We start from the raw sequence: 25,723 nt of genomic DNA, 5'->3' as shown, positions 1-25,723 counted from the left end.
TTTGAAAAGCTATATACTAATGAACAATAAGATATGTTTCTAAAATGAATACGCACTGGGGTGGGGGTAGAGTTTGGTGTAGCTTGCGTGGCACCTCAGCTGATAAGAATTTTGGTAGCCGCTCTCTTGGTAACCAGGCATTCAAGATGGCGTCGAGAAAGAGAAAAATCCAAGATGAAGTCGAAGTCAATGAAAACAGACCTAAAAACACACCAGAGAAAAAAACTAAAAAGGTAGACTGCTTCGTAATACTCCCAAAACACTGAATGTTTTAAATAATATCTATTTTTTGCTTAGTTATTGGATAAATGTGGCATGAACGAAGGCATGGATTTGCACGTGGTACAGTTGCTTTCAAAACGACTTGAAAATTTCTTGTATCATTTACTAAAATGTTCTTGTATTTTTTTCCGCGGATGTTGAAGCATTGTGAAGCATTCGGGGATTCCGTTTTCTTAACCCTTTGATCGTAGTTAGCCGTTTCATTTCATTATTGGTTTCTTTGATAATATAAACATGGCCAAATACGTACCATTTGTATCTGTTGAAACACCAGGAAAAATGGACCAACAAACAACGCGTTCTCGTTTTCTGTGGTCGTGGAATAACACACAGGTAATAAACCTTGATAATAATTGTAGCAATTCTTGGGGTGCGTGTTACTTCATACCCGCCATTTTTTTTGACGATAACAAAGCATTCCTCATGTTGGGAGCTACTCTTGTTAGATCAAACAACTCTCATTTTAAAAAAATAACAGCTGGTCGTATGGCCAGTATTGGAACTTGTCCTATCAAATCTTGTCCTTGTCAGTCATTTCGACCAGTAATGTTGAGCCAGAAAAGAGGTATGACCGAGATAAAACTAATTTGGCCAGTCATTATGACCAGTGTTTGGCTAGCCATTATCTTTAGGCTCATTGTACTGAATTTGCTTTGCATAACTAATACTTGTACCCCACTTTTAAGTTGCTAATATGCTACAAGTTTTCTGAATTGCAATTTGGCTTATGATTGTTTTGTAGAGCAAGACATTTGATGTTGGACCTGAGAACATTGCTTCCACACCACAAAGCAGGTATTAATATTATTAGGATAAAATTATACAGTCTTACCCCTCACCTTCAGGAGACCTTGCATGGTATTCACTTAATAACGGCTGTCCTCTGAATAGCCATTTGTTTTAGATTAAGCTCTGGCATGGAAATGAGAAGTCAAGAGCCATCATTAATTTATTTTTATTTAACGTTTTCTTCTTAACATTTTCTTAATAGACACAAAACTTGACAGAAAGGACAAGCTCTTTATAATCAATGAGGTAGGTCTGTGTAGCAAAATATTTATTTTATTTATTGAAACAATATTCGCCAAAGGCAGGTAAAAATACAATATCTAGAACAAGACAGTAGTCCCCTACAAGGTGTACAGTGTTATCACCATTGGACTTCCTGTGGCTTTAGTGCCAGCACAGGAAAAAAATTAAATGTGGGGCTAAAATATATATTTTTTGTATGCATGATAATGCATGATAATGGTCAAAATGAAGTGACAATTAAGAAATCTGAGAAACACTTTGGTAGATCAACATGTGAAGATTAAGTAACAGCAAAAATATAATCCATTTACTTTGATTGAAGGGAAGTGAAGCTGTTACATTCTCATAAAACAAATGATGATTTCAAAAATAACCAATACGTTCATGGGCAAAAGATCTCATTGTCAATTTTTTTTAAAAATTTCGAATGATGAAAGTACATCATACTAGAAGTATAAAATGTTATTGGGGTACAAGTCTTTGTGTTAAATGAAATTCTATTCTAATTATGCACAAAATATGTAATTTTGTTTTGACCCCATTGTCAGATTTAAAAACGTTTTCCTCTAAGGTTGATTATTACCAAGTACTTTCAAAAAAACAAAATAAAAAGGGGGTCCTCTTGCTTATCAAAACATTGGAATGACGTCATCACAATAAGCGTGCGCAGAGAAAGGATGCGTGCGAACAATGGGCATGAACATCTAATTTTGGTCACAAAGTGTGGGGCTGTAGAATAATTGTTAGGGCTTCTTGTGTGTAGTTGTACCACAGTTAGTCCAATAGTATTGTATTTTTCCATTTCATTTATGTATATTTTGCCACAAATCAAACTAGTGTATTTGTTCTTGACTACATAACTATAAACTGTTTCCAGATGACTATTTTGTGTTATCTTTTCAAGGTTTGTGAGATGAAGAACTGCAACTCATGCATATACCTGGAAATGAGAAAGAGAAAGGACCTTTTTATGTGGTATGTTTCATTTGATTTATCAAGTAAAAAAAGTCAACCAAGTAAAAAAAATTGGCCAAGTTAAAAAAAGTTGAGCACTGAAAAAAAAAGTCGACCAAGTTTTAAAAAAGTCGCCAACGAAAAAAAGGTTGCCCAGCTAAAGAATACCCTGGACCCAGAGGCTCGACAATTTTTCTCCCAACTGCGTATATTTTGAGCCGCAAAGTGGCGAGTGAGATGCGAAGCAGCGAGTCCTAGTCGGAGCCTCTGGTAGGGACCGCATACATCCTCATTTTCATGCTAAATCAAAGTGTCAATCAATCAATAGAACTAACCAATCACAAAAGAGATCCCCGTGGCTCTTTTAGTATTTAGGGAGGGGAGGTTGTAGCTGACCAAAATAACTTTGCGGAGTCCACCTAAGTGTTTTTGTCACGTATACACGTGTCCAAATATGTCAAAGTGACAGTCCGGTGTTTACATTCAGCAACACGAATGACAATTATTCCAAATTGTGAATGAAATTCAAACAAAAATACTCCATTGGAAAGCGCAATCTCACATCCTTCAAAGTTCTGTTGACTTTGCAAATGTAGTATTACATCTGGAAGTCCAAGAATTCACCTCTTTGGCCCAAAGCCTCGCAACGAAAATCTTGTGAAACAACTAGCTGTTGTTCTTGACGCCGAGGTTCACGTTCACAACAGACTTTCTGAATTTTTTCGTTAGAAGTGTTACCGCGAATTTGTGAAGCTTGAAAAGGTTATACAGCAAAACAAACAACTTGATGTTTTTAGACAAATATATAAACGATCTACTGAGGAGGAACTTCTGAATTTAAAAAGCGATCGTCGATCAAAAGCGATGTAACAAGGATTCGCCGTCTGAATACAAAAAGAAACCGAGATCTTCCAACCAAAATACAAGCTTTATACCGACTGCTAGAAGAACATTACTGCCAAAGACATTAAACTACGATAATCCCTTAGAGAACGTCAGTTTCATTCCTCTTGAGGATTCACAGAATCAAGAACTGATTCTCGATACATGTATACAAAGTGACATATAAAGATAATGAGCAATGTATACTCGTACCTCCCTACCCTTCATTACAAATAATTTAGCCAATCACAAACTGGACTTCAAATCAGCCAATCAGTGAACCAGAACAATTTTGAGCAATCTGTAATTCTATTGGTGCGGCCTGATCAATCAACTATGTGGTTCCTACTAGAGGCTCCTACGAGGTCTCACCGGTCTCACTGCTTCGCAGCCTGCTTGTCGCTTTGTGGCTCAAAATATACGTGGAGAAAAATCATCGGGCCTCTGGGTCCAGGGTACTAAAGAAAAGTTGATGGTCCTAAATGGGCTCCACATTGAAACCTTCGGATGTCAACAAGCATAAGGACACAGGGAGCCCAATCTCTGGAAAGTTCAACTAGTATCCATGGTTGGTCTTTGAATGCATTATTCAGTATGCAGTATTCAGTATTCAACCTTTTTGAAATAGCTGTATAAAACCCATGCCTTCTCCAGAAAAGTGATTGTTTTTTTTCTAAATATCAGTTTTTATAGGCAGTATTCTGTATCTATTCAACCTTTTTTGAAATAGCTGTATAAAACCCATGCCTTCTGCAGAAAAGTGATTGTTTGTTTTTAAATATTGTTTTTTTCATTTTTTTATTGTAACTTTTAGGTTTTCCTTTGCCCCTCATGGCCCTTCTGCTAAGTTTTTAGTTGAAAATGGTAAGTACAGTGTAGGTAGATGATGAAGTAGTTTACTGTAGCTTTGTTCCACCTCATACTAGAACTCTGAATAGGACGTTCACATGATGGCGTCATTGACCTCTACTACCAGACTCCCTTGCACACTTTTTTGTTCAGTTATTTAGCATCAATTGTCTTACTATTCTCATGAGGGAATACAAATTTCGATAATTTCACTGTACTTTTAGGGAAGCACGGGTGGCGTAGCGGTGAGAGCGCTCGCCTCTCATCAATGCGACCCGAGTTTGAGTCCCAAGTTTGAGTCCCGAGTTCAGTGTTGCATATGAGTAGAGTTATTTGTTGGTTCTCTCCTGTGCTTCGAGGGTTTTCCGGGTTCTCCGGTTTTCCTCCCTCCGCAAAAATCAACTCCTAAATTCTAATTCGATCATGGAATGAGGGCCACAGGTTTGTTAACCACTGGCTATTAAGTGCTACCCTCATGAAAAAAGGACGTTATTTCTTCTTCTTCTTCTTCTTCTTCTTCTTATTATTATTATAAGAAAGAAAATTCATGAGGCATCTTGGTAGTGGAAGTTTGAGAACAATCTTGATCTTTAACTAAAGTTTTCTTGTCTTCCAGTTCATACAATGGATGAATTAAAGATGACAGGAAATTGCTTGAAGGGGTCAAGACCAATTCTGTCATTTGATCAGGTACTATGAAGACAATATTTAACCAGTAGATCTAGAGGCTGCTATAGCACATGCAGTAAAACCATGAAATAAAAGCAAAGTTGATAGTGACAAATAGTAGCTATTTAGTGACTAATAGTTGCTATCACTCAACCAATTTTTAGCAATAGGTTTTGTCACTTGCTCTATTGGATTGTCCAATAGATTTCTAGTTGGCAATTTCATTCATTCATCTATCCATCCATTCATCCATTCATTCTTTCTTTCTTTCAGTCCGTCATTCATTCATTCATTTGTTTATTCATTCATTCATTCATTTATAGCACTAATCTGAATAATCATTTCACTTAACTTATTCATATCATCTATAACGTTCTAAAACTCTTAATTATTTATTTACTGAAAGATTTATTTTTTCATTTAGCATTTTGACAAGAAACCAGAAACTCAGCTCTTAAAAGAAATGTTTATTCAAGTAAGTATATTTTCTGCCCCCGTTATCAGCAGTAATGCAGCAGTGTTTTCTTAGGTGGCAAAAGAAAAATAAATAATAAAGTATAAAGGACGCCACACAAACACCCAAAAGCTTATAATAGAAACGTCTCAAATCAACTATCCACACTTCCGATCGTGTGGTTTCTAGACTGACCAGGGTTTAAGGACCTAAGTTGCAGGTACTGTTTGCACATGTCCTTTCTACGCATGAATTTAGTGTGTGTGCAAGTTCGCTTTCAATGATACATGGATACTTCACTTAGTTCCATTCATTTATTCAATCTTTCTTTCATGTTTTTAGATATTCAGTACTCCTAACTACCACCCAAAAAGTAAACCATTCATTGACCATATTATGACGTTCTCTAAACTAGATGATGATAGAATATGGGTTAGAAATTTCCAGGTGAGATTATAGTTTATAGGGGGGATTGGAGTGGTGGGATCAGGGGGTCATTAAAAAATCAGGATAAATAGGGGGTACACACGAAAGAATTAGAGTCACACAGCACTTTGAACTTTTAAAATAAACAATGCTTTGAAAACATTGGAGGCTGGGGCAAATTTATTATGCAACAACAGAGACGGGGGGGTCAGATTTCCTTTCTCCCCCTTCCAACCCCAATAAAAGATGAATGTTCTCTTAAAACCAATGGCTAACAAACCTGTGATCCTCGTTCCATGAAAACAAAATTAAATTGTAAAACTTAATTATTTTGGAGGGAGGAAAACGGAAAAGCCCCATGAAAAAAACCCAAAGCACATAAGAGAACAAACATGCAAATCTAATCTACTTTCATATGATAGTAATTTTGGAAAGTGAATGTGTAAACACAGGTGCAAGAGGCGGTGCATGAGTAGTGCACGCCACTTACGCATTCCTCCAATGATTAACATAAAAATGAATGCTTTTTATTGACAGATTGTAGAAGAAGATGGAACCTTATTGGAAATTGGTAAGTAAAAACGAGAACCGTAAACCACCCCTACCCCCCCCCCCCCCCCCCCCCGCTCCCTCGCTCCCTCCGGGAAAAAAAGGGTCAATAATTATCCTCAGTTTCAGCACTTAAAGCAAGGGAAAATCCGGATTTTTTTTGATGAGGAAGTGGTCTTATAGTCTGAGGATGCTTCTCTTCCCCCTCAAGAAACGAAAGTCCCTAGTCTCTACCATCTAACACTGTATTCTGATTGGCTAATATTGCGACGTGGTTGAACTAGAACCGGAAATAGCTGAGAACGTCAGCTCTCTGTATGTCGAGGATCTATTCATTAGGCTTTTTTTGTTACTCCCTTGTCAAAGAAATAAAATATTTTAAATAAAATATTGATTTTATTTAATGAATTACTAAATGAAATGGTGGCTTAGAAGGCATGCCACGTGCGCAAGCGACACGATCTGTTTACGTGCATTTATTCTTCTATTAAGTGTATTTATTCTTCTATCACGTGCATTTATTTTCCTATCACGTTCATTTTATTTTCCTATCACGTGCATTTATTATCGTTTCACGTGCATTTATTTTCCGTTCACGTGCAATTCTTCGCGCATTTATTTCAATAGTTAACGAAATAGACCTTGGAAATATGTCCCTAAAACAGTCCTACAATGCACTGCAATGTCAACTCGACCCCATTTTCTCCTCAACTTCGGAACGGATAATAGGCCCTCCGGGTCGAAACCTTAAAATAGCAGTTTAATTAAGTCAAATCCGTTTTCACTATCTGAGAATCCTTTCCTACTAGCGACCTAAGAGAGCTTTAGTTTGGTAAACACTTATAAATCAACCTTGACTATCTCTTATCTATCTCACACCAGATGACTTCTAACGGATCTATCTTTACTTTCGCGGTTTCCTTTAGTGTCATGTTCTCTTGTCTGGTAAACATCCATAGAAAACCAGCAACTCTGTCTTATCTCTCTTTAACACTAGTAACACTAGATGATTTCTATAGGAATTTACACTTAGGGACGGACCATTAGATAATTGAGGCGGAAGGGGTTGCGTAAATCCGAAAAAAATCGAGCAAGTACTTTACCTACGAAAAAAATATCGCGTGCAGGGGTTGTTACAAAAAAAATCATCCTGTAACATAAATTGCTGCAGCCCCCCACCCTCCCCCCGTCCCCCAATTATCTAATGGTCCATCCTTTATTAAAGCGGCTTCGTCTAATGTCTAAACATTTTAAGTTGATAGGGTAAACATCTACAGGGAATCAGAAACTCTTAAGTCCATTTACGCCCACTACTCTAGCCACTACAAAAAAACCCTTATTTTTCTTATATTTTCGCAAGGAGGTTTTAGCGTTAAAACATCTTGAATTCATGTTTGTTGTACATTGTTGAGGCTTTTTCTTTGTGTCATTCTACCACGATTTCGCGTTGTTGTTGGCAGGGTAGATAGAGGCCGCTTTTTGAGTAAATTTTTCGTGTTTATAGTAACAATTCTGTAAGAATTGCTGGTTTTCATAGCCGTCTTCTTAGTTGAATTTAAAAAAATATTTGTCATCAGTCTCTTGTTATATCAACCAATATGGACGCCGTGTCTTTTGTCATTTCACTCGCTTAAGAAAGATATTGAGAAAAAGCAATCAGTGTGACGAGGAGGGGAGGGGAAAGGGGTGACTTCACAAAAATATCGCAATTTATTGTTATGAACAGAAAAACCCACTTATTCTTGTAATAGTTACTAATTTTGTATATTATCCCCACTCTATCTTTGCAAAAAAAGTTAACACCATTGCTAATGCCCCCGTTTCCCATATGCTGCCATTGAATTGGAGAATTACTGTTTAGTGTAATATTGTTTACCTCTACCTCCTTCCTTTCTACAAGAGATCTATTTTTTCCCTCCTTCCTCAGTGCGCAATCGATTTTCTAGGAAGCATAGCTATAGACCCCTTGCATCAATCTGGGGGTCAAAATAAAAGAATTCCCTCCTCTTGAGGATTGAAATCTTTTCAGTCGTTAATATGTTCAATAGTTTTGACCCTCAGGTAGGGATTTAGTGCAAGGGGTCCACATGTAGTTTGATATTGATGTCCACAGGGCCTCGATTTGTTCTTAACCTGGTCAGGATATTTGAAGGCAGCTTTGGAGGACCAACACTTTATGAGAATCCACACTATCAGTCTCCTAATGAGGTAAGATTCAATGGAAAATGGCAAGGAAATGTCATCAGTTTGAGACTGAAACAGTTTCATTTTTCATCACTACATTCCCACTCTTTCAAAATTTCCATTTCTTCACCTATCTGTCTGTCTGTGTGTCTGTCTGTCTGTCTGTGTGTCTGTGACAACTCACGTGAAAGAATGCTAAAAATTTTTCCCTTTCGCCTCTCACAGCATCGACGCCTCATAAGACGCGAAGCAGCCCACAAATACCTCGACAGAGTGGAATCAAAGCAATCCCTTGAAGTGCGACGCGAAGCCAATAAAGATATTCCCCGTGATGAGGAAGACGTGGACGACATATTCCATACTATAACCCAGTCGGACATCGACAAAGCGAGGGCTAATTCCAAAAAGACAATTCAGAAATAAGATTCCTCAATGAAATCCTTTTGTTTTCTTAAGAAATGAGCAGTCAAACAGGATTTATTTTTAATATCTCAATGAACAAATACATAAAGGTTGTTTCTTCGTCTGTGAGAGATAAAGATGGGGCGAAGATCAACGACCTTGTACAAGAATGACGCGCAAAGACTCAAAACTTGGTTATGGAATCTTGAGTTTATTTACCCAAAGCCATCATACGAAATACCTCAAGTGACTACTTTTTGCTGGTTAAGAAATATAATAACTCTCTGTTTTGTGGTTAGAAAACTCTTTTGTTCGTTGTAAAGCTCCACCCATAGACCGAGCTCTTCTGATATTCTTTCACAAACGCGACATTCAGGAAACCACATTTTTTCTAGGGAGGAATCTGGGATATTTTAGTGTTTTTCTTTCATCTGTCGACAAGGGGATCGGATCTTGAAAGGGGTCGACTTGAGACCAAGAGACGCCGCTTTGATTGTCATGGTTTGAATATCTGCAGTTTCATTCCTCAAATTCTGACCCCACAGTGTATTTAGTTATAATCGCTTCAGTTGAATTGGTAAAGTTTTTATTTCTGTTCTTTTACTAGTAAGTCTGGAACGATCTTTGCAACCAAAATATCTTGACGATTTGCTCTCGCTTCAACTACCTACGCAGGCTGACAAAAAAAATCCGTTTGAAAAAGAGGCTGTTAACTTTACGTCTATTTATGTATTTGCTACTGAAACTGAATTATTTTCTTTTTGATTCATCCCATTGATAGTTTTTTTATGAATGTAATTCAGTGCTGAACAGCGATTAAGCGGCGGGGGGGGGGGGGGGGGGGGGGGAGTGATCTGATCTCAAGAAGCCTATCTATTTTAAAGCAATAACCGATTTAAAAACATTGGGCCGCCCTTTTACAATGGTGCTTAGAGATTTTCAAAACGGATGGAATTCTCTGCAAACTAATCAAATCATAACAACATTTCGGGTACCAGCAGAGTAGTATAGGGAATGGGGGTTCCAGCGCAATCTCAACACGGGCAAGACCCGTGTCAAAAATCCACCTACGGAAACAACCCACTCCAAGTGTGGTTGGGGGCAACAGCGCAAATATGTTAGTCTATATATGGAGTGCGAAGAATGTAAAGAGTTTGCTTATGATTTCTGTGTAAAGTGCTTGAAACCCAAGTTTGTTACCCCACCACCAAATAAGTATATTTGTTGTGGTAAGAAAATGCAAATAGAAGACGACACGTCAGCACAGTGTTACGAGTGCGGTAAAAATATTCGTAATGCCGTGCCTTGTGCTACCAGGGAACAATATTATTCCAACGGAGGTCGTAAGAAGACGCCATACAAAAGAATAAAATACTTCAGAGACTGGATGAGTCACATTCAAGGTCAACGGCCGGTATATTTAGACGACGAAGTAATGGAAAGAATTATAAACCACTTAGAAGAGCCAACCCCGCAAAGTCTACGGAAAACGCTGAAAAAATTAAAACTAGGGAAATATTACAAAGCTATTCCCTATCTTTTGTCTGAAATTACCGGTAAGTCTATTCCCGAGGTTTCTGATATGAGCAGAGCCGAGTGGATGTTTTGTCGGCTGGATAAGGATATTCCTTATTATCCTGACGTAATTTACGAAATATTTTATGAAATAGACCCCAACCACCCCCTGTTAGGATGGATTCCGAGGCGACAATAACATATTACGCGTAATTCATACGATGAATTTATATTACGCGTAATAATTTGCCAAATAAGGTTATGCAAATAATTTATATTACGCGTAATAATTCGCTAAATGATTCATATTACGCGTAATAATTCGCCAAATAATTCGTATTACGCGTAATAATTCGCCAAATAATTCATATTACGCGTAATAATTCACTGAATTTATATTACGCGTAATTTCTAGACTGACGTTCAATATGTAAATAGAATCCCGTCACGCTCTTTTCGAAGCAGATGTTTACTGAGCAAGCTTTCTTTGAAGCTCTTCTTTTACCTCCTGGTAGATCTTTTTGCGAGATTCCTCGGAAAGATCTTTTACGACTGTTTTTTTATTCCTTATGTCCGACTTTAATTTCTCGTACTTTTCCTCTTCGGCTAAAATAAGCGAGAATTCTACGTCGTCTATCTTTCTGTCACGCAAAGCCTTTGAGACAAGGTCAGTGATCGTATTTACTTTAGCCCTTGACAGAGCTATTGTCGTGTCGTGTTTTGATATTTTGCTTGACAACTGTTTCATAATGCCCGTAGCAACAGCTGAAATAATACCACAGGCTGCCCCAACGCCAGCCAAAGGAACTCCAACGATTATTCCCGGTCCAGTAAGCGAAGTAGCAACGCCAGAGCCCGTTAACACAACAGATATGGATCCTGAAGTTATCGCAATCTTATGTAGCGTACTCCGGGCTCTGACGTACTTTTTTCGGACTTTTTCGTAGTGTTTTGTCTGCCCTTCCAAGTAAGCGAGGATTAGATTTGCCTTATTCAAGCGGAAGTTCTCGGCGTTTAATTCGTTAGGTCCCTCCCTAGGTAAATCAGGATAAAGCGGAGGTGCTGATGGTATAACATCCATTATATACTAATGTACGACGCTTTTGGAAATAACATAGAGGAGCAACCACATAACAGCCACTGGAATTGGGAAGCATTTAAGAAATTGTATCCCAAAGCAGTAACCTCGAAGTTCGAAAGCAGATCTGACGGGATTTACTTCAAAGAGTATGATGACTTAGTTTACAGCAATAAGGATTTGGAAGAGGGATTGGAAAAATTACACCCAAAAACACCCGTTCATAAGCCCGTTTATAAAGCACCTAATTTTCCTAGAAACTTATTGTTAACCACGGAAGATTACCCATTTTACGATGCTGAAGGTGGTGTAAACAACTTCGAAAAGCTGGTAACGCACCTGAAGATTTCAGTGGGTAAACAATCATTTAACGTAGTAGTAAGGAATATCTTTAAAGAGACGATGTTGAAGCATACGTCGGGTAAAGAGGCCAGGGAATGGTTAGCAGGACCCAATATGCGATATTGGCCGCAGCAGTTAAACTTTGCTGTCTGGGCTGCCACTAAAGGTTGTGGTGTTGCCGCGGACATGTTTCACATTCCAATTATGCAGTTTCACGTTGCCTTTACGGTAAGGAGGTTGTTGAAGGAGCTTAACGTACCCCTACCGGGAGATAAGGCATTTAATCCAATGAATAACCGATATGACGCCGCAGCCCTGGAAAGGTTAATTAATGAGTTCAAACCACAGCAAAAAGACTTTCGTTATAAGGAGGGTAAGACGCATGGGCTTGGCATTGTTTATGTTTGGGGTGCCAACGGCGAGAAGCCAGCCGACTACGGGCATCAGGAATACCCAAGTAATGAGTTAGAGTTCAGTGATATGGGCGGCGATAAGGGTAATAATTCATTAATTACTAGAATTCAAACGAACTACCCCGGCACTTGGGATCCGTTCGTGTTAATGAAAGGAAAAGGTTTAAGGAACCTAGCCAGGATTAACCGCAGCATTGAAGCATTTGTGTACTGCATCCTGGGAGCGCAGGTAAATACCCGCAACCCCATTGTTGGATCCCAAGGCGCTTCACAGGAAACGCAACAAGAATTCCTAACTTTATTTGAGTCTGCAATAATAGAAAATGACATATCTAAATCGGTGCAGAGATATCAATTAGCGGTGCAGCAGTCTAAAGTGCGGCTGGATTACGCTTTGTCGCCTGGTTGTTGGTTAATGCCAAGTAATTTAGTTATTAACACCAATTCCGTTGTGGGTTATAACAACAAGCTGCAGCGAGCTACTAAGGATATGAAGTTTGGGGTGAACGACGTGAACTCTGACACTCTTAGGAACATTCCTCACTTCGTAGAGAAGCCAAAAAAGTCACACGAAACGAAGCTACCCGTAGTTAAGAAACCATCAAAGAAGGCCCATGTCATGCCTACGATACCCGAGGAATACGACCATAACTTACTAAAAGCCGGCTTAGCAGCCGCGGGTGTTGGTCTGAGTTATTATATATGGCGATGAACAACCCCTACGCAGCTGGAGTAGATTGCGTTTATACGACTTACACAGGCGAGAAAAAATACACCCAGGCAGCTTGGGTTGATGTCACGGGGATGTCCGTGAATTTGAACTACTCAGGGAAGAAATTAATCCTTTGTAGCATTTGCCTCGGCTCCGCGAGTCATGCTAACATTGGGTTTCGATTTTGCGATGTTAACGGCGCACTACAGCCAATGCGCGCGAAGACGAACAACAGGGAGCCAGCACACTTTTCCGCAGAACCACCGACGAGTAGCGCTGAAAATTTATCGGTTTGGACTTTACACATGGTTGCCGATTGCCATGGGGAGGTAAAGCTGCAGATACGCGTAGACGACACCGGGAGCGTTTGCATAAATAGCATAGAAGATCAGAGAAATAAGGCTTATAATCACATGACAATTAGCACTCTTACGGTGCTTAGCCTTTAAATATATGAATCCACATTTAAGCGAAATGCGTTACCTCCACTACCTAGGGTCAGAGAGTTACAACAAACATGAGTGGTTCGATGTGGGGATGTGGGTTGAAGTTGGAGGTCCTGCGTTAGTCGTTTGCACCGTTAACGTTGGTACGTTGGTAAGCGCAAACGTGGGGTTTAGGCTTGTTGATGAGAATAACGAGCCTTTAACTCCCTATCGAACTTCCTCGAGCAATAGGAGAGTAGCTCACTTTTCGATGGAGCCAAACAAGTTTAGCGGTGAAAACCTAACACCAGTTACGTTTCACGTGGTAGTTAACTGTAAGTATGCTAAGCTGCAGGTGTTTCCTGACGACGTTACCAGCGACGGATCAAACTTTGGTTATGTGGTGATAAATGGTGCGTATAAAAACGATGATGCCGCCTGGAACCACAAACCCATTAGCACCATGAGCGTGCTGCCGTTAGTCCCGCATTATCGAGGCGGCGCGAATACTATCTTTACTTATCCCAAGTCGAGGACGCCTCGGGCGCCCGACGACGATAAGCCACCAGTAATACACGAGGATAAGATTAACCCTTCATCTTCTTCAGGAGTACCACCCCAATAGCGACAACCAAGATCCAAATGTTGTTGCCCACGAACTTCAACAGTTCGCCGCCGGCCTTCAGCGCCAAGGAAACGACCGAACCCAGCAGCCCAGGCAAGCCGGCTGCCATCTTTTTTCCCAAGTCCGTCAGCCCATTGCCTAATTTCTTTACGCCTGCGCCTGTAGCCTTAAGCGCGGATAGGATAACTCCTACTACGGTGCTAATAGCGACCGCAAATGCCAGCGGAACGCCATACTTCAAAAGGGCTCTTTTTACCTTTTCCTTGGTGGTAAGCCCCAATTCTCTTTCCAGGTTTTCCTTTTGCGCCTGTAATTCCGCAAGGCGTACCTCGAGGGCCTCCACTTCCTTTTGAGCTGCTTCCCTTTCCTCTTCGGGACGGGTTTGGTCCTCGATTGTTTCCTGCTTTTCGGATATGTTTCTTTCCAGGTCTTCGATGGCCTGATCTCTTTGCTGGATTTGCTCTTCTTTAATGTTGATTTCAGCAACCAACTGCCGCCGTTCCTCCAAAGAGCCAGCTATGGTAATATGCAAGTTTTTGGCTTCTTCCTTGCTCATATCCAGGTCTTTTATAGCAAGATCGAAGGCGTGTCTGGCTCGGTCTCTTTCGTCTAAAGCCGTTTCAGCTTCTTGCTTGAATTGCAGTATGACTTCGTTCTTGCCCTCGATTTCTTTCTTTTGAGCGTCGGTTAGCAGACGTATTCGTTTTTCATACTCTGTTTCCCTTTCCATTAACGTTTTTTGCAGTTCGATAGCGTGTTTTTCTAGCGCAATCCTTTCATTCAATGCTTCCATACCTTCTAACATGCTTCGGGCGGCCTCTTGAAAGCCCCTTAATCTTGCCACGTTAACCTTGATCGAGCCATTTTCGTCAAAAAGGAGCTGTGGTTTCGTCCAGCGGTCTTTGTCGGGTTGTCTCAGGTCTCTGACGCTTATGAGGACTTTGTTTCCTTTTTCTGTGAGTCTTATCGCGTCAGTGTCAATGTGGGGATGACGCATCCTTAACTCTCGCGCTGCCCACTCTACAGTTTCCCGCGCGGCTGCCTCAGGCTGCTCTATGTTTTGAAGCTCCAAGTACTCAGGGACGGGGCTGCCGTGGTTTTTCGATTGCCACATGCGATTCAAGGCTGCCTTGAAGCTTTTCCATCTATTACCATACTTGTTTTCTAGAGCCATGTCGTAGATTAGGGGGTCGGTTTCCGCGCCTTTAGTCCATGCGTCGTATTCTTCGTCGTTAATGTCGACTTGACCTTCTTCGGTGGTGGGGTCAAAATCCGTTCCTTCTACTTCCATTATATATGATAAGCTCAAAGTTAAACCCCAACGTATTACCTAAGCAGGTTGGCGGACTGAAAGCAGAACGCACCTTTCACCGGGTCACCTTTACCCCCAGCAGCGCTAAGCCAGGGGAAACCCTGTACGTAGGCGTGCCCCGCCTAACGGATAACCTAGTGTTGGTTCCTGGCACCCTGGCGCTAAGGTTTGACCTAGCAATACAACCAAACACTGCGGACGCGCGTTACGTCGTCAACGACCTTGGCCGCAACATTGTCTCAAAGATGCGGGTGAAGTTCGCAGGGGAATCCCTCTTGGACTTAAATAGGTACGATCTGTATACCACGTACAAAGACTTATGGTTGACTGCATTTGACCGCGCGCAAAGGATAGAGCAGGGAATCGCCAGTGATGCCATACGCAAGGTAAGAAGCGCAGCCTCTGGCGCCTCAGGAGAAGACGAAATAAAGACGGCTTATGGTACTAAATATGTCGTTCCATTAGATTTCGAAGTTATCACGAACCACGGTGCATACTACCCAAGGCAGCTAAGCGAGCTGCAGTTCGAAGTAACCCTAGCAGACACTACGAACATCCTACAGGGAAAGGACGTAAGTTCCTCAGCCGTCCACCCATACTCCGTTACTAACTTAGAGCTGCAGTATGAAACGGTATACAGCGAAGACTTAGCACGTAGCGCTGGCATGGAATACAGCGCCGGGAAGGCTTTCCTTTACGATCACGTCGTGATGTACAAGACGTTCAGCTTTACGAACAACGTCGAAGAGGTCATCAACCAAAGCATTAACCTTCCCAGGCGCAGCCTTACAGGGATAATGTTGCTGTTCGCAAAGACATACACGGCAGGATTGCGCGACTCCGAGGCGTTCTTTAATCCTAACATTACCAACGTAGGTGTTAGCATCAACGGAGTGCCTAATAAGGTTTACTCACAAGGGATAAAGCCCGCGGATATGTACCGGGAAGTCGCGCGTAAGTTTGGCGACCAAATTGACCCAAAGGAATTCTTTAAGGATAAGTACGCGCTGTGGATCGACATGCGCACGACGAACGACGAAGACCTACATGGACAGGGATTGCGGCTGGTAAATACCCAGGACGGCATTACGTTGGAGATCAAGCGCACCAAAGACGCCAGCGACACTACTAAGATAAATGCATACATTTTCGTAGTCTCAGACGCGCAGCTAAGCGTGGAAATGAATCAGCTAAAAAGCGTTGCCTACTAGGCTCGCGTTCCTTGAGCCAAGCGAAAGGATAAAAAATATTCCTTACGTATAATATGCTCCGCGTATTCGAAAACAACGAAACTAAACTGCAATGCCTAGTGCAAAGCGACAAGCTGTACTTTAAAGCAAAGGAGGTAGCAAAGGCATTAGGTTACGCAGACACCAAAGATGCTATTAAAGTCCACGTGCGGGACAAGCATAAGAAGAGACTTAACGAGTTGGAGGTGAATCGCCTCCCTTCTGGTTCGCACCCCCAATCCCTGTATGTGACGGAGGCTGGTTTGTATCAATTGATATTCAGCTCCAAACTGCCAACGGCAGAGTCGTTCCAAGATTGGGTCTTTGAAGACGTTCTACCTACATTAAGGAAAAAGGGGAAATACTCGTTGGATAGTCCAAATAAGTTGATCATCAAAATCGAGACTGAGTTCGACTTACAGAAGAAGGTCATCGATAAGATACGCAGGTTTTACCCTACGCTGATATTAGCACCTGGACTCGGGGAATTGCAAGATACCAGCAGTAAAAGGATAAAGTGCTGGCAAAAGGGCTACCAGGCAGGTCAACCCGACATCCTAATCCTTAACTCCCATAAGAAATACAATGGGTTCTGTCTGGAACTGAAGACGCCAAAGGGTAACGGCGTATTGTCCGACAAACAAAAAGCGGTGTTGGCGCAATATGAAATGAATGGATACTTAACGATGGTAAGCAACGATTACGATCTGATCTGCATGGAAATCGACCGTTACGTCGACGGCATTCGCATACCTTGCCCTTGGTGTGTTAAGGCTTTCAAATCGCATGAGACCTTAAGCACGCACCAAAAGATATTTCATAGATATAATGATAGTTGAACAAACTCACTGGCGCGAATTAATACCTGGCATCGCATACAAAATAAAAAATTACGTCGTCTTCGAGGACATTAACCGCTTAAGGTTGGTCCTCTTAGACGGCGGCCAAGAGTACAGTTTGTGGGCTCCTGACTGCGTACGGTACGTACTGCAAGGCGAAGAGTACACTCACATACGTAGCTATGGTAAAGTCAACGGTCGATGGAAGTTCGACGTTGAAAGAAAGGCGGAGGCTAATCCATTGTGTGATTGATTAGATATTGGTCTGCTTCGGCGGACCTCATTTTTTCTGTTATCTGGTAAGCGGATACGGTAATCAAGGCTCCCCCTATGAACGCTGCGATTTGAGGAATCATATATCTTCCTCATTTTTCCAAGCCTTTCGTATCGCCAGGTAATGGTCTAAAGGCTTGGGACCGTCATACAGGCAACACCAAATATGCTGACCGCTGCGTTGACAACCACATTTATCGCAGATGCCGCCCCAATGTTCTCGGTTCTCCCATTTTACTCCTTCGTAGTCGTCAAAACATACGAAATCTTGGTCTATTTCCTTCTTATGTCGCGTGAGCGCCCGGCTGGTTTCAAGGGGGCAACATCGCTCTGCTAAATCGCCGTGGGTTTCACAGACGACTTCTTCGAGGTGGTAACGCCGGCAGCGGTATTTATGCCAGTTCTCTTCAAAGAGGGGTTCATCGCATCGGCGGCAATGACCTTTAAGGCAGACTCTATGCTCTCGGTGATATCGTAGGGCCTGTACTGTGGACAGCTCCTTACCGCAGTCACCGCAAACAGTGCTGATGGTCTTCTGACAGACTTTCTTGGAAAGATGGTATTGCAGTCGCTGCTTGCTACTAAAAGCTCTATCACATTGCACGCACTTCATTATATATACCTTATTTTTTATTGTTATTTTGTTAAACCCTGTAAGAGGGTTTTAGGATAGGTCTATTTTTTATTGTTAAATTGTTAAATCGAAGAATGGTTAATATGATTATCTCTTTGCTGGTTTCAACAATGAGAAAGAATGATACCTCGTCTTTAAATGGGAGCTTAACAAAATAACAATAAAAAATAGACCCTTACTTGAGACCTCTTTGCAGCATTTAACAAAATAACAATAAAAAAGAAAGACCTATGCTAATCCCTCTTGCTGGGGCTTAGTAAGGTCTTCTTTGCGACCTCTTACTCTTCTCGAGCGTCGTCTAAAGTCCTTTGTGCTTTAGTATCCGCGGGACACCAATGTCCAACGAAGTCTTCTTCAGAGAATACCTTATTACAGTGACGGCAGGTGTATTTTTTACACGGTTTGGGTATCGGTGTTTTGGGAGGGATTATGCAGTCAGCAGGTAGTTCGCACGTAATGCAGTCCATATATCTATGGGGGATATCGAATGAAGTCCTTAATGGACTCCTTAGCCCAGCCCGCCATTGTCAAAAGCGCGCCAACCCGTTCTGCACGCTTCAGACTGCACATTTCATCGTACAATTCCTGTACGCGCTCTTTTAACCGGTCTATCTCTTCCCTTTGCATTTCTATGGTGTCTCTTTTATCTTTTGCGTCGGCGACAATCCTTCTTACTGCTTCCACTGGGTCCATCGTATATATAATGGATCCGAACCATATTCCTTGTAACGCTCTGATAGTAGGACCCACCGGCTGCGGAAAGACCCAGTTCGTGGTAGAGCAGCTATTAGGGTCCTTTAGATACCGCTTTGACTACATAGTGCTGCTTTGTCCCACCTACGTGAATAACCGCACCTGGGAAGGCATAGGAGTGAAAGATGACGACTTCTTTGTAGATATCTTAGACCCTAACGAGTTATCCAGCCATTTGAAGTTCTGGCATAAGCAATTCCCTAAAGATACGCAGACGCTCCTCATATTGGACGACATTGCCTGTGGGGACGACGTAAAAAGACGCACTTCCGAGCTCGTTAAACTCGCCTTTAGCGGTAGGCATGATAATATCAGCGTTTGGTTGCTCTCGCAGCAGCTTACCAGCGTCTCTAAGCCCTTCAGGGAAAACATAGGATCGCTTGTCGTCTTCTACACGCCCAGTAAGTCTGACCTGGAAACCATTTTAAGCGACTACGGCGGTGAGATAAGCAAGGAACAGCTGCACGAATACATGCGGCATTTAAAAACACACCAACATTCCAAGATGATCTTCTCTTTGAGGTTTCCGTACGAGGTTGGAATCTATGATTCCTAATGTATATGGACATTGAGCAGCTCATAGATGAAGTCCCCACACAGTTAGATGAAAGTAACCTCAAGGAACAACTTAACATTCTCGTGTCTTCGGGGAAGTGTAAAGAAATGATAGGTAAGGAACTTACCCATGAGCAGGTTAATAAGCTGTCAGAAGAGGAGGTTAAGAAGTTCCATAAGAGGTACGAGGCTGCCCTTGCAAGTAAGACCACGGACGCCGTAGCAGATTCCGCTATTAAGTTCGCGACTAAATTACTTGGACTTACGCTGCCCATAGACGACGTGGAGCAACTGCGGAAGGACATAAGCGAGGACTATGTCATCGCCCAAGAACTTAAGATAACCTGCGGGTGGTTGTCTTTGAAGTGCGGTAAGTTAATGGCAGTCGCCTCTGCGGCTTTGCACGTAGCTCAGCATGTCGACTTGAAGGAGGTACTAGGTTCCTTCGGAACATCTTGGAAGGACTTCAAGAAGGACAGAGAAGTCGAAAAGGTCTTCCAGGCGGCACTTGCTGAGGTACCTAGTCAAGTACCTGCAAGTGACTTATCAAGTACTTAGTCAAGTCATTCGCGGGAATTACCCAGGTCGCCTCAAGTACCTAGTTAAGTACTTATCAATTCCTTCAAGTCCTTAGATATAAATGAGTGAAGCTGAATCGAAGGCGGAGGAAACCCCTCAAGTAGAGGAGCAACGAATCACCAAGGCTAAATCTCCAGGCAGAGTTGCCGCGGGAAAGAAGCTCGCGGAGATGAACAGGAAGAACAAAGCCAAAAAAGAAGAAAAGGTGGAGGAAGAGGAATCCTTCATTAATCCTGGGTACGTCATTGGCGCGTTAGGAGTCGCTATAGCAGCAGGTAGCCTTTACTTACAATGGCGGGCTACGAAGCCAAAAGTAAAGTGGGAGGCCGTGCATGTGCCGCCAACATATCACGCGCCTGTGGAGGTTAGAAAAAGTAAGATCCCCGAAATGGAATAACCTTCTCACTTTGTAATATAATGTCGACCGCGTTGTTGAAAACTGTTGAAGAGGCAGCTATCATTACTTCCATCGTTGCGGGTATTGGTTGGGTAGGTAAGAAAGTGCTCAAAGAAGACTTTACTGAAGACCCAAGCAAGAGCTTCGCTAACTTTGCTAAGATGACCGCTGCCGTAGGCGGGGCTATCATGGTAAAGGATTACCTACGGAAGGAAAAGTACCTACCTAATGTATAATGGTTAGCTTAGTCGCAGGTGGAGTCATTGCAGCTTTAGCATTTACAGGGGCTAATTATGGTGGTCAATATTTAGATAGATTAGTTAGAGGCGACAAAAGCGGTGCCGCCGAAAGAAAGAGACACGACTTAGCGCTGGAGAAATATCAAAGGGACGTTGCAGCTTGGAATGAAAAAAGACAAGCTTACAGGGATTGGTTGGATAAGAACTACCAAGACAAAATGCGGGCAGACAAGAACTTCGAAAACACAGACTACGCCTTCAAACTTTATGCGCAGGCGCATCCCGACTTTAGAATGAGAAAGCCTCAGTTCAAGAATTACTACCAGCCTTCTAAGAAACAAAAAGACAACGAATTGGTCTTTGTAGGAGTCGCAGGGCTGGCCGGAGGCGCGGCTTTGGCGTATCTAATATAATGATCGTCTTTTTGGAAAGCGACAAGAATAACTTTACTACTTATTTGAATCCTCCCATCCGCGCGGAAAGGGTTCGGTTGGTTAGTTGCTCTTTGTACAATTCTTGGTATAATTTAATTAATGGCTTTGTCATCGGAACTTCCGGCACCAAACCAAAAATACCAGATTCCCATTACACCCCCATAACACTGGCTAAGGAGCTAGCGAAGCATGGATACACTCTTACCACAGGATTACCCCATGAAATGACATTCAAGAAAAATAATGGGAGCGCCAATCTAAAGGACAGTTCATTGGTAGAACTCCTGGGCCTTACTAGTACCACGATAAATAGCGGCAATACATATGATGTGAAATGGAAAGTCGCATCCTCTTACGAAGTCTATTGCGACTTGGTTCATAGTTACAACAATGGAGAAAAGTCTTCTCTTATGTCCAAGTTTCTGCCCCAAGGTAATCCATTTGACCCAGTAGAATACACTCCCATTTCTTTGAGCTATGACTTGTCTAATTTGGTAGAAAGCATAAACATCACCATTAAAGTGGACGGAAAGACGGCGGATTTTAACGGACGTAAGATCAATCTTGTTTTGGAATTCATATAATGGGCCGCGTAGAGGACAAACTTAAAAGGATTTACTATGGGCCGGAAGGCTATTGGAGAGGAGCGTCAGCTATCAAGAAACTCGCGACCGCGGCTAGGGTATCAGACGAAACGGCTAAGAACTGGTTGAAAAAACAAACCCTCTGGCAGGTTTATCTTCCCGTGCCTAAGTACATTCCCAGGCCCAGCTTCACCGTAAATACCCCAATGAAGTTCATCAGGCGGACTTGCTTTTCTTGCCGCACGACAAGGTGAGAAAGAAGACCTATAGGTACGCTTTGACCGTAGTCGATATCGCAAGCAGATACAAAGACGCCGAACCCATAACCAGCAAGGATTCTGGGGAAGTCGCAGAAGCCCTAGGTAGGATTTATAAGCGCGTCTTGAAATGGCCTAAGCTGCTGCAAGTGGATGCGGGGACGGAGTTCATGGGCGTCGTTACTAAGACCCTGAAAGACCACGACACCAAGATTAGAAGAGCTAAAGCAGAGTACCACAGGGGTCAAAGCATTGTCGAAAGATTCAACAAGACCTTGGCCGAGCGCCTCTTTGGGTACCAGTATTGGAAAGAGCTGGAAGATCCCTCCAAACGCAACAGGGAATGGACTCAGAGGCTCCCCCAGGTCATCGTGGCTTTGAACAACGAGGCGGTCAGGGCTACGGGAATGAAACCCAAGGATGCCATAAAAAGAAACACGTGGAACACAAGTCCTTCGTCAGAAGTTCGAGGGCGGTCTTCCCCCATGAAAAGAAATTAGGTAATGTCACGGTTCGATATCTCTATGAGCCGGGTGAATTAGAAGGAGGATCCAAAAGAGCTACGGATCCTAATTGGTCTTTGGAAACTTACCAGATCCGAAGTGCGATAGCTAAGAAGGGTCAGCCCATCTTGTATTATCTTCATGATGGTCCCACGCGTGGGTTCGTCAAAGAAGAACTGCTTATCGTGTGATGTCCGAATGCTATCGTATGCACTCCGTCATCACACATCCATCGCTTACCGTCAAATGCAGACAGTGACACCTTCTCCTGCGTGACGTTATGTATCTGATGACCATAGCTGCGCAGGCTGTTCATCTTATGCCGCTGTTCCTTGCGTGTTCGTAATACGTTGAGGTAGGACTCGTGCGTAATGTCCTTCTTAACCACGTACTTTTTTACGCCTTTAGCTTTCTTTTCTACGCCGTCTAACTTTAGCACGCTGTACATCTTTGGTTCAGACCCACGTACTCTACTATGGGTTTTCCTAACATTTCGTCTTTCATCTTCCCAATTACCTTCTTATTCTTCGCAGAGTAAAGGAAGTGCTCCTTCGGGTAACCGCTGGTGTCGTACTCGTCTATGTCGGGGAGGCAGTCTTTGTAAACGTCTTCCGTTTGCACTTCTAGAATTAGGGAGTCGGTGTCTGTGTACAGGAGGCGACAGCGGTCTCCGTACTTTGGCTTAAGCTTATCGTAGTAGAACTCGTACATAAGCAGCTTCGATAGATCCAGCACCGTAAAGCCTGTGTAAACGGGCTTGTTTAGTAAGAGGTTTGCCCTTTTCATGTGAATCACGTAGAAGTTCAGCATTTCTACGTATCTAACGAAGCCTGGCTGTGACACGTATGCTTCTGCTTCCTCTTTGGTGCTGACTATTTTTACGCTTACGCGCTTGCGGATGTTCTCCATTGTCTTTCCGAACACGCTGTTGTTCATCAGTTTGAAGAGGTTTTTCTCGAAGTCATTTTTCGCTGCGGTACGCTTTTGCGTGTTAAAGTCAATGTAGGGGCGCATCCAGGGCTCCTGCGTGAATTTTAGGACTCTGTGGATCTTCTCTACGCGCATTCCGTGTCGCACGTAGAACTGCAGGTTGCGGTAATGTACCACATACTTCTTCTTATCCATCAGGTTCATAGTTAGTTTCCTGTACGGTTTGTAACCAGGGCACATTTGCTTTTGCAGCGGACTTAGCTGCTTAAATGGTATTTCTATCGCTTCTGGTGCTAAGGGGAACTCATTGTGTTCGTCGTGCAGGCGCTCTGGGTACTCCAGATCCACTTCTAAAACGTAACCCTTGTCTTCCTCCTTTCCTACCTGCATGTAGAAGTCTATCGGCTTCACTGGATCCCATTCGAAGTCTCTCACAGGTAGGTACTGTGACATTGCCCAACCATAAAGGTATTCGCATCCAGGTAGTAAATGTATGTGGTTGGTTTCTCTGGGTCGTGCTCTACTAAGGGGTTGTTTGCGCGGGCGTAACGTCGGCTGGGCCCGCATACGCCGCCACGAATACCGTCTTCCATAAACCGATACATGTCGTACTCCGTTAGGAGATCCAACTGCGCATTTGTCTTCTTTAACAAAGCACTCCAGCTGAGCCCAGGAGCCGTGTAGAAATTAGCGGGATCCAATCCGTAATATTCCATAGCCATCTTTCTGAAGCTTTGGAAAACGTCTGCGAGCAGCACTACGTCAGACCTTAGGTAGATGTCGTGGTAGTCGCCCATGTTCTCACAGGAGTACTTTTCCCACACGTCTAACGCATGCTGGTACTCCTCATCCTTTATGCCGGACTCGTTTAGGGTGCTGTAGAAGCGATCTTGGGTGGTAGGGGTTCTTTGAATCGATCCCAGGAGTCCATGTATTCGTATGGGTAGACTCCTTTCCTTTCCGCGCCGTATTGACTGGAAATGGGAAAGTTGGTGTTATACTTTACGAGGTTTGCCAAGGAGTCCGCCATAAACTGCTGCGAATCTAAGAACTTTAGCTTACCCACAGTTACGGACATGTACCTTTCTTTGTTGTTGGGTATGCATTTGACGTCGGAGCCGTCTGTTCCTTGTAGTAGCAAATGGGAGTCGTAACCCCTTAAATTGTGAAAGAATACGGGTATTTCCATTTCTGGATCTACTTTGAAGTTTATATTGCATTTCCAATGAGCCGCTCCTCTGTATTTACCCGTGATGTGGCAGTGATCCCTAACCTTATCCACATAGAAATCCTCAACAAATGCTTTGTGACAGTGAATGCAGTGCGTGGAGGGCTTTCCCGGCTCTCACCTTTCTTAGCATACTTCCCGCATTTAAAATGAGCTTCTCCTAGATACTTTCCATCTTCATCCCACGCTTTCTTGGCTCGTCTTCCAAACTGAAGAAGCGTATGTTGGCAAATGTGGCATTTTTTGCCTTGTTAAAAGCCTCCTGGTTCTCTTTGGTAAATTCCATCTTCTTTGGACGTCTTAATTGTTCTCTAATCTCCCCTCCTCTTCTCGCAATGCTTCTAGAAACTCATTAGCTGCGTTCTTACCTCGGTAAATCACAGGAGGGTTGCTTTACCATCTGATCTGACTACTATGTAACCAAAGGAGCAGATCTCGTGTAATCCTACCTTATTCGTGGCGCCACGTTTCTGCTCTTCCTTAGTTATCAACGCTTCGAAGTCTGCATATATCACGTAAGGTACTTGCATCTGCTTTTGATGGTCTGCGTATGAAAGCTCTTTGTTGGTGGGCATCTGGATCCGTTGCGCCACTTCTTCGACTCCGCGGCAGATCTCATCGTGTTTCTTTAGGGCATTTAAGGATGTAAATGACAGCAAGCAGCAGTCACAGAAGTACTTTTTACCTGTGCTTAGTATGTCTGTAGAATAGTCTGCTAATGTGTTTAACCCATGAGTAGTGTCCGCCGTGGTAGAATAAATGTACGCGCTCTCCTTTACTTGTTGACAGAACTAACGGTAATATGTCTGTCTCGACTCCGTAAACGTAAGTGATAGATCGTTTTAATTCCTTCAAATATGGGAAGTCTATCACGGCATGGGAAAATTCACCCCATCCACCTAAATCATCTGGGGTAATTATTGTTCCTACAGGGACCTTCTAATGCTGGATTACAAGTGCAGACCTGATTGCCACTAAAGCCTCGATGTCTTCATACTTAACGTTTACAATAGCCTTCTTTCCTGTCGACCCACGTTGGTGCGGTAAGGAACTTCCCCTCGTATGGGTACGTACTGGCATTTACTTTCTCTATCCTTCAACAGCTATAGTCAAACCCGATCCTTCTTTAGTTGTAGCTTAGACAGGCGACTCCATATTGCCTTCTAAGGATTTCACGGAGTGAC

The 25,723-nt window shown here is 42.7% G+C and overlaps 1 protein-coding gene and 1 long non-coding RNA gene across 2 annotated transcripts in view; one reads left to right on the top strand and one right to left on the bottom strand.

Moving 5' to 3' along the window:
* Window positions 1-14: 14 nt before the first annotated feature.
* Window positions 15-9,428, top strand: LOC116303393 (ribosome biogenesis protein BRX1 homolog). The gene is made up of 12 exons (XM_031712914.2): window positions 15-233; window positions 557-615; window positions 1,025-1,077; window positions 1,274-1,317; window positions 2,219-2,289; window positions 3,965-4,014; window positions 4,616-4,689; window positions 5,093-5,143; window positions 5,465-5,569; window positions 6,086-6,119; window positions 8,211-8,305; window positions 8,507-9,428. Exons 1-12 carry the CDS (start codon window positions 45-47, stop codon window positions 8,702-8,704), a joined length of 1,023 nt encoding a protein of 340 aa, XP_031568774.1. The 5' UTR covers window positions 15-44; the 3' UTR covers window positions 8,705-9,428.
* The window catches only part of LOC116303397 (uncharacterized), a 60,477-nt gene continuing 36,082 nt past the window's right edge, over window positions 1,329-25,723 (bottom strand). The window contains exon 3 of the long non-coding RNA XR_016119906.1: window positions 1,329-2,254. This is a non-coding gene — a long non-coding RNA (uncharacterized LOC116303397). The remainder of the gene's footprint in view (window positions 2,255-25,723) is intronic.

Source organism: Actinia tenebrosa, unplaced genomic scaffold (assembly GCF_029948245.1).
Source record: "Actinia tenebrosa isolate PJP-AT-01 unplaced genomic scaffold, QUT_ActTen_1.0 PGA_scaffold15__27_contigs__length_11533743, whole genome shotgun sequence".
Lineage (NCBI taxonomy): Eukaryota > Metazoa > Cnidaria > Anthozoa > Actiniaria > Actiniidae > Actinia > Actinia tenebrosa.
Note: the sequence above shows the minus strand (reverse complement) of the source record. Positions and strands in the feature narration are given on the sequence as shown.

Bases quoted from the DNA above. Each gene is read 5' to 3' on its own strand.
- LOC116303393 (XM_031712914.2), top strand. From the start codon at position 45: ATGAATACGCACTGGGGTGGGGGTAGAGTTTGGTGTAGCTTGCGTGGC. The intron at 4,015-4,615 runs GTAAGTACAGTG...CTTGTCTTCCAG, and splicing joins TAAGTTTTTAGTTGAAAATG to TTCATACAATGGATGAATTA. The intron at 4,690-5,092 runs GTACTATGAAGA...TTTTTCATTTAG, and splicing joins CAATTCTGTCATTTGATCAG to CATTTTGACAAGAAACCAGA.